At 34.9% G+C, this 9,086-nt stretch overlaps 1 protein-coding gene across 1 annotated transcript; it reads right to left on the minus strand.

The window, feature by feature from the left end:
- Positions 1–7,102: 7,102 nt before the first annotated feature.
- LOC141485243 (uncharacterized) lies at positions 7,103–8,467 on the minus strand. Its single transcript, XM_074181568.1, has 3 exons — positions 8,108–8,467; positions 7,827–8,048; positions 7,103–7,769 (listed from the first exon to the last, which is right to left on the minus strand). Exons 1-3 carry the CDS (start codon positions 8,156–8,158, stop codon positions 7,368–7,370), a joined length of 675 nt encoding a protein of 224 aa, XP_074037669.1. The 5' UTR covers positions 8,159–8,467; the 3' UTR covers positions 7,103–7,367.
- Positions 8,468–9,086: the final 619 nt, after the last annotated feature.

Genomic DNA, 9,086 nt, shown 5'->3' on the forward strand with positions numbered 1-9,086 from the left:
ATTTTGCATATGCCAGATCTAAGTTAGAGAACACAAGAGAAATTGTCGACTTGGTTGAAACGATAGATCAGCTGCAGCCAAACACGCTATCAATAAAATAAATGCTCAATTTATCTCATCCAAAGATACAGTGATACCTGAAAAAACTCAAAATTACTCTCCAAGAGAAGAAATTTAGAAACATGGATTATTTCAATAGAAAAAAAAGGGCAATGCAAATTAATGAAATCTGGCTACCTGTCCTTGGTATACAAACAAGGTCAGGTAATTCAGTTAAGAAACACAAAACTACGACCACCAATTCTAATTTATGCCCCAAAGATAGGAGATGTCACTTCTCTCGGAACTGTTCATTTTTTCGTTAATAACTTCAACCATTTCTAAAGAAGTATTCTCAGTCTAAAAGAGCACCTTGAAGAATACTACAGTTATGAACCAGATTTTTATTCTTCCACAATATAACGTGTGGTACATGATGAAAAAGTGTATCCTCATTTCATTAGATGTATTTTATTTTAACTTTGAGGACTATACATTAGGAAGTTGTATAATAAGTATCAGTATTCATTTCAGTGAAGATAGAAAGAACTGATGTGGAATAGAATGTTTTCAATAATGGAGAACAGGTTTCTTATATTGAATGTGACTTTGCATGCGTGAGATTGGTAACTGTTCTTCAAAATGAATGTACCAGGTCTTTCAATATGGACTTCCGGACTTTGACAGGTGTCAAGCTACATCTGCTCAATTTATTGAGCAAATGTAGCTTGTATACAAGCTATAGCTTGTATACAGCAGCGTATACAGTGTGTTACAACCAAAACTTAACAGAGCCGTTCTTGAATATAAAAAGTAAGATTTAAAAAAAAACTCTGACACGTCGATTCCTAATTGAAGGGGGACACCTTTCAAACTAATCAGATTTTTGTAGTACGCACCCCCTCGGAGTGGTGCGTCCTTGTTTTAAAGGTCTTTCGAATACCTTTACAACTCTGTCAAAAGAAAATTTTTGTAACGATTGGTTTTCGAGATAATTTGAAGTTGAAATTGCCATGTTAATAATACATTAGACAGACCACTCGGTAACTTGTACGCCTAAATAAAAAAATTTTCGAGCAGTTCTTGTTATCAGGTTTTTGTTAAATGAAACCCCTTTTTAAAATTGATACCCACTCCTCTTCTTCCAGTTTTCATTAGTATATCGTTCGATTGTTTTGTTTAAACGGGTCGTGTATTGTTATTTGTTTAAAAATGCCTTACGCTACTGCTGAAAGGGTTTCAGTTATTGCTTTATTTTTTGGCAACGACCCAAATGCTGATAGAACATCAATTTTATTTAACGAGCAACACCCTGTTAAACACCTAAGCAGAAATCACGTTCTGGATTTGGTCACAAAATTCAGGGAGACAGGTTCGGTTTTAAATAAGAAAAGAAATGTTCAGAGAAGGGTAGTGAATGACGATAATGCGATTGGAGTGATTGGTCAAGTCAACGCCAATCCCAGGTTAAGTACCAGAGGTTTATCAGCAATGGCAGAAATAAGCCATATGAGCGCATGGAGAATCCTAAAAACCACAAATTCCATCCTTACAAAATTAAACTTGTTCATGAACTCAATGAGGATGATTTTGACCGAAGACAGGAGTTTTGTGAGGGCATGAGTGAGAGATTAATGCAAAACCTCGAGCTGCTTTATAACATCTGAGCGGACGAAAGCTCATTTTATTCAAATTGTTTCGTGAACCGTCACAATTGCCGTTATTGGTCGGATGAAAACCCAAGATTCAGTCGGTTGCGCTGTAGTTTGGCCGCGCATAAAATTCGAGGTGGGGAATCTTGACCCAAATATTTCGGAGAGTGAACTTACTTGTGTTTACTTCTATACGGTGCTCTGTCACTGTTTCAACTCCGGAAACAGTGACCGAAATCAACCAAATTGTGCGTGCAGATCGTTGAATGAGCATCTGGATGATTGCCGAGGCTGTAAACGCCGATAAAGAAACGGTTAGAAAGAATTTACACGAGAAATTACACATGACAAAAGTCTGTGCGAAGTTGTTCCAAAAAACCTGACTCCTGACCAAAAGTTCTTGCGTCAACAAGTCTGCTCAGATTTTTTGAAAGGTTAGAAGAAGATCCCGGACTGATGAAAAACATTATTACTTGCGACGAAACGTGGATTTTCCAATACGCTGTTGAAACAAAGCGACAATTGATGCAATGGAAGACGCCTGAATCGAGAAAGCAAGGATGTTCAAATCAAAATTCAAGGCACTGTTGATCGTTTCTTAATAGAAAATGGACAAAACACTGACTAATTGCTTGCTTGTGTTATATTATTGCAAATTTCGGACTAACCAGACTATCTATCTTTTCATTTTTCTATGTGATGTTGAACTTTTCACAATATACCTTTAAGTGACAAATCACTGTTTGACCAGCGTATACAGATTTCTTTCGGAGTTATGTAATCGTGTACGTTGTTTGTTATATGCTAAATACCATTACTAAATACCATTAAGATATTAATTGAATTAGCATGAGGTTAGAGTATTATAAATTATGTATATGCCTTCTTTATGTAAACGTAATTGTTATGTGAAGTTGGTCTGCGAATTATATCATTTTCGAGTACATTGCTGTATGGAGACTCAATTATTCGATTATGATACAGTTTAAGAATTATATAATGATTACCTATAAAGATGAAATGTGTTTTGGTCAGAATTTCATTCGAAACATACTGGCAGGCGTTGGATTTGGTGTGTACTGCATAATATTTGTGTTATTGATGCATCCCTCTAACTTTTCGTCTTCATTATCAGATTTTCACCAAATAATTTTACGAAAACGAAACACGTGTTTCGCCAACTTTGAATTACGTATTTTGATATAGTTTCAATAGCTATATTTAACTTACACCACTTCACTCTTCAATAAATTGAACAAGCTACATCTGTCAAATCAGTTGTCATTTATTCATTTTGTTTTGTCAGACAGATATAGCATTCAATAACATGTGCGAATAATAAAATTGTTTGTCACCATCCAACGGTAAGTTGTCATAGCTAAATTTAAAGTTTACAATTTTGGTCTTGTCTAAGTTGAAGGAGAGTGATTTGGAATACTCATGTATCATTGATACTGTCGCAACTCAGTACTCGCTTGGCTTCACGAGATGAGTTTATTCGCTGTTTCACCTATTCATCATTCATGCCTATAATGAAAGAACTCATTTCAAAACTCAATTAAATATTTATTTTAACAAAACGGGGAAAATACTTCAGGAATAAACTTTCACTGAAATGTTAATTAAAAGTACAATAAATCACCAAAGACTTACATTTTACTGCCACCCAGTAGGATTGAGGAAAAGAAGATCTGCTGCATTGCTGGAACCTTTTCTGAAGATCAATAGATACTGAATGAATTTCTCAATACTGTCCCATTATGATCTTGACATCCCTCAATATTTATGGAGATTTATACTCCTGACATTGCAACTTTGATCCGATCACTGTAGTAATTTAAAAGGCTCAGTATGCAATCCGTACAAAGTTTGCGTATTTGGAGATTGTTTTATATTTCTATATCCTGTGATCATATCAATTTCGATGTATATGAACTTGGGATGAGTAAAATTCTGAATACCCAGTGTTTCTGTTTCAGAATATTGAAGTTGAGGTTGGAACATCTTTCAATTCATGTATCTTAAACGAATTTGAATTATTTCATGATTATTCTCCATATTTGTTTCAATAAAGATGTTCCTGACAAGTAATTCATCAAGTAGAATATCTACTCAGGAAATATAATTCAATATATAACATAACTCTTGAATGTTTCCCTCTGAAACGTATGTTCTCCATTTGGACAGACAGATGGAACACCCAGTGTTTCGTTGCGAAACCGATTCTTCAAATTCAATCCGTCATATTTTACATTCGATGGCGTCTCGTCAACAAGCGATCCTCTCGGGTCTCGAGTCCAAATTGGAAGCAGTGCCAGTGTGTCTAGAAATAAAAACGAACGAGAGTTAAGAGTTGTTTGCATGCTTCGCCAAGGGCTTGTCTCCAGTGGTTTCCCTGATTTACAAATGGAATAAGTTTTACAAAAAAAGTTTCTTCGACGACACTCCAACTTTGCCGGTCCTTCTCGTTATGACTTTTCTTCGAGGGGTGGTTATTATAAACAGGCAGGTGGGAATGGAGACAATGGAGACAAAAACTTGCCTTCTGTTATCGGCCTGTTGCCGGGTTTGGTCTTCTATTGTGTTCTTGGTGAGCAGGATAAGTTTCAAGTCTCTGGGGACTTGATATCTACCGTTAGCGAATGGAGAATTAGTTCAGAACTCAAGAAGACTGTGTTGGTTGGTAATCTAAAGGTCAATGTCACAATTATATTATCTCTTGTGAATGGAGGCATATACTTGCTAACAATCCAGTTGTATTTTTTTGGTTTCAAAGTTTATTTTTCGGGTAATTAGCCGTGGATTTTTCAATACAGTTATCTTCGACATGAGCTCCATCTTTATACATGCGTTGTTTCTCAAATACACTGTCAGTATTTCAAGGGTTAACCAAAATCCTCATCTGAGTTTTGTATTGCATAAACCGTTCGAAAATGATATCTCCAATTCCAACTTCTATGTGTTCTTTGAAATATCGTCTATGCCAGATGGAAATACAAGAACATAAAGATCAGAAATTCTCTTCCAAATGTTATCTGCAAATGCTGGAATTCAGAATATGTAAGATACTGATGACATAAATCAGATGTAGAAAGGGGGCCAAGTATTGAACTTTGCTGTACTCCTGATTTCACATTTTCAAAGAAGGAACATATAATCCCCAAATGAACTGTCTAACATGGGATTGATTGAATTTTCCGAGTATTCGTAATATTTCAGTTTGAAAACTAACGGTTAATGATTATTAGTACCGAAAGCAATCTAGAAAAATTAATGATTTTTTGAACAAAGTTGGATACTATATTATCGATTATTCTCAACAGAGCTATGATAGTGCTGAATCTATTTCAAAATCTTGCTATTTAGTCTGGTAGAATTTTTTTGAGAAGAATATAGTTTATTACCTATGTATGAATGATCCTTTATAATATTGTTGAAAATGTAAGCAGTAATCTGATGTATCGAGAGTCAGAATAATTGAAAGGATTCACAGTTTGGAAAATGGTTTGACAAGGTTTTCCTTTCATAGCGTGAGAAAATGCTCGACAAAAGATCGGTAGGAAGAGAATACACAAAAAATTGCCGTCAAAATCAACTACATCTGATTTCATGCAAATTTCTATGATAATTCATAGTTCAGATAAACTAGAAAGAAACGAATAATGATTTTTTTTTCAGGTTTTGCAGATGTTCTGGTATAATATTAGTTGTTTCATACGAAATATGATTATTGAATTTTTTCGATTGTTTCAAAGACATTGTCACAATATGCTTGTCTATCACAACGAATCACAGCAAATATGAGTATAAAGTTTCGCAAAACTATTTGTGCCTCTACATATTGGACGCACAGTAAATCAGCCGGCAAAGTGGTGCGAGAGCTCACTAGCATCGAGGAACTCGTATAGTAACAGCATTTTGGTGAAGTGAGTGCTGAACAGTCAGTACATATATTGTCATATATGTATAATATACCTTCATGTAAAACTTACAAAGTTCAATATACCCTTAATAAATAGAAATTACCCCACCAAACAATTATTTTAACACCTCGACACATGTTTCGATTACCAAGTGACCATCTTCAGGAGGAAGATCAAACTGTCAACGGAATTGCTTCCAATATTCATATTTATTTCTCAGAATAGCATTTGTATATGTGAATAATGTCTTCAGGTCCGCCCCTTTTGTATTCCGATGAAACTGAGCGAATAAATATATAAACATAGTTTGAACGCTACAAAGCGTGGATGGTCTCACCCATCCAAAAATCATTCGCATAAATACTTCTTCCATTTAATCTAGTCCAAAGCTAATAGATGCGTCTATTTCGCTAGCCAACTTCAGACTCAATCGTGAAATTTCCAACGAACAATCCTGTATTCAAGAAACACTTTGTTGTGAGATTTTAGCCGACCAGTTTTACAAAAACAAACGCAACACGTGTTTAGATATACAATGAATTGATTTCAAATGCTTCCAAAACATATTTCATGGTTTTTCGACAAAAAAATATCAGCTGTGACCAAGCCCTCTTGTTAAAATGTCAAGTCAATTGAGCAAGTATCAAACATAAAATTTCTGGGTGTAACAATTGATGAAAAACTGACATGGAGAACCCATATCAAAATTCTGGTAGGCAAATCGAGTAGTATCAATTTTATTATCAGACAACTGAAGGACAATCTACAGAGACTCTCAGAATGGCACATCATGGTCTACTGTCGTTGGCACTCACATATGGATTGATCTTCTGGAGTAGTTCAACACATATTGATGAAGTATTCATTGCTCAGAAGAAAATCATGAAACGCATAATGGGAGTTCGAAATAATGTATCTTGGAAAGCTTATTTCAAGTCATTGTCAATTCTAACTTCACCATCACTTTATATTCATCTTCTAATTATGAATATTAAAAAAAAGCAAGATACCTAAGTACATGAAAAGTGGTGAAATTCACCAACACCAAACAAGGAATAAAAATGACATTTGCTTACGATTCTCCAGGCTTAGTGTGGGACAGAATTCTCCAAAATACCAAGGAATTCTATGTTATAACCGTTTCAATAGTGAGATTTCACTACCTGAATAAAAACACTTTCCATACAATAGAGGAGTACCTCATTGTTTGATACTGATAGTAGTTTTATATGTATATAAGCTTGTTTATGAGTGTTTCATATTCTATTGTGAGTTCTATAATGTTTTCATGAGTTTTAATAATATATGTTCTGACTAGTCTGATTGTTAAAGTTTTCTACCAATGTGTAAAAAACTTTTATTTCTGACCGGGATATTATAAGCTTATATCGTCATAGTTACGCTATCAATAAAGAGGGTCATAACTCCCTTGGGACATTATAGATTTTATAATTCCCTCTACCTTTCACAAGTAAAAATAAATAGAAATGAAAACTGAACCATATTTTATTTATTCACGTCATTACAAATAATAAATGTACAATTTTGAAATGTTCCCTGAAAATTACTTCCGCCACTGGAAACAATTTCTTCTTTTGTATGGCTGGAGCTTCTGTTCACTACAGTCGAGGTACCTGCCTCTTCTGATGACAAAGTAGACAACATACGCGCCGTTTTATTTCTCAATTCGATGCTATCCTCCAAATACCCCTCCGCCACCGTGGAACTTTTCCAACCTCCGTGTCTTTTTAAGTTAGTCATAGTTGCTCCTGCATTGGCTAGAGCAGTAGCAGAAGTGCGACGAAGGCAATGTCCCGTATAGGAAGATGAGTTTGGCAATCCTAAATACATTGCGATTTTGCTGGGGATTTTCCCAAACATGTTTTTTTCCAATTGGCTGAGATGTACATTTATTTTGTCGGAAGCTCAAAAAAAATCGTTCAATACCTTTAGGACGCAAAGACATATAAAGTCTTAATAAAGGCAAAGCGGAGAACTCTTTTTCATCCACAACTGTAAATTTCTTCGATACACCAGTTTCACTTTCCGGTACGTTCACTACCATAACGGAATCCCGGTCCTCTATATCCGATATCTTCATATTCAAAAGTTCCTGACTTCTGCATCCTCCAAAATAACCCATAATCAAAACAACCTATAACAAAAAAAAGGAAATAAATACACACAAAAAGGAAAATAAGAAAAAAATTACCTTATGCAATAAATGAATATCATTAGGAGCGTCCTTTAGGAATCTGATAACATCTTTAGGAGATAAAACAGCAGACTTTTTCGGCTTATAACTCTTACTCTTCCGTTTCAAAAAAGCCTGTAGTTCATTGAACTTGGTGATATCTCGTTTCTCATGTATAGTCACCATCGATTTTAGCATTGACCATTTAGTCCATAAAGAATTCGGACTATACGTTTCTGACTGAAACGAATAAACACAATTACTACCAAATCTACCGAAAAACATAGAAAATTCCTTACCAGTTCTTGAAAATATGCCAGAAATACAGTTTCAGTGACATCTTTTGGCATAACATTTTTCCGTGTCAGCCAGTCCAGATATATCTTGATTCTTTTTGGTATACGGCTTCACTTTTCGATGGAATTAATGATTCTCTTGCTTGTTCAGCTTTTTTCAAAATATCCTCCATTATATTTGGGGTAGAAAACACGTTTTCACCGCAAACACAGATTGATAACAAAGTTCTGTTTATAAACAAGTAACATAGCAACAACCTAGCAACAAGAAAACTCTACTATAATCAACGGTACCTGATTCAAATATACCGGGAAGGTAATGAATTGGTACATTTTTCCGTTTCAAAAATGAACAAAATTTTATTGAAATCAGTCAGAAATAAAATTATCTATGTACCACGGGAATTAATGAGCCTTAATAACCTCAGGCAACTTTGCCATCGGTAATTAAGGCCCTCCTAATTCCCTTGATATATAAATAACTATAACAATCTGTGCTTTAACGATGAATAAATTATCAATCAATCATTAATCAACCAATAGCTTCTATATACTTGTTCATACTCTATCAAATAAACAATATAGTACAACAACTTCCATGAAATATTCCACATTTTCGGATGGTAAATTGACACCAACTCCCTCTTGCAACTAGCTCATTCTGTAATGGATGCTTTGGGGAGGTATAAAGAATAATGAATACCACCCCCTTTCTACTGCCACAATGCTCATCCCTTTTCGGGTGAGAGCGTTCGAATATTCCCAGCCCTAGTTTTAATACTCGTACACATTATATTCAAATGAGAGGCCGTCTAGACATTTTCATTGTGAACGATCAGAATGACAGAAATGTATTTCTTTTTATTGTTCTCGAATTTTTATGAAAATGTTTAACGAGTCACGAGGCCGTGCGTGCATTTCATTCAATGAAAGGCATTCGAAGCACGCATGAGAATTTCATTACATTCATGAGGGCATAATA

Source organism: Leptinotarsa decemlineata, unplaced genomic scaffold, assembly GCF_025532065.1.
Source record: "Leptinotarsa decemlineata unplaced genomic scaffold, Ldec_3_MD MMD2_tig00026314_RagTag_RagTag, whole genome shotgun sequence".
NCBI classification, from domain to species: Eukaryota; Metazoa; Arthropoda; class Insecta; order Coleoptera; family Chrysomelidae; genus Leptinotarsa; species Leptinotarsa decemlineata.

What these genes read in the sequence shown, in the direction of transcription:
- LOC141485243 (XM_074181568.1), bottom strand. Translation starts at nt 8,158, where the DNA reads ATGCCAAAAGATGTCACTGAAACTGTATTTCTGGCATATTTTCAAGAA. An exon ending in TGGCATATTTTCAAGAACTG is followed by an intron (nt 8,049 to 8,107) that starts GTAAGGAATTTT and finishes TATTCGTTTCAG; the next exon opens with TCAGAAACGTATAGTCCGAA. An exon ending in ATATTCATTTATTGCATAAG is followed by an intron (nt 7,770 to 7,826) that starts GTAATTTTTTTC and finishes TTTTTGTTATAG; the next exon opens with GTTGTTTTGATTATGGGTTA.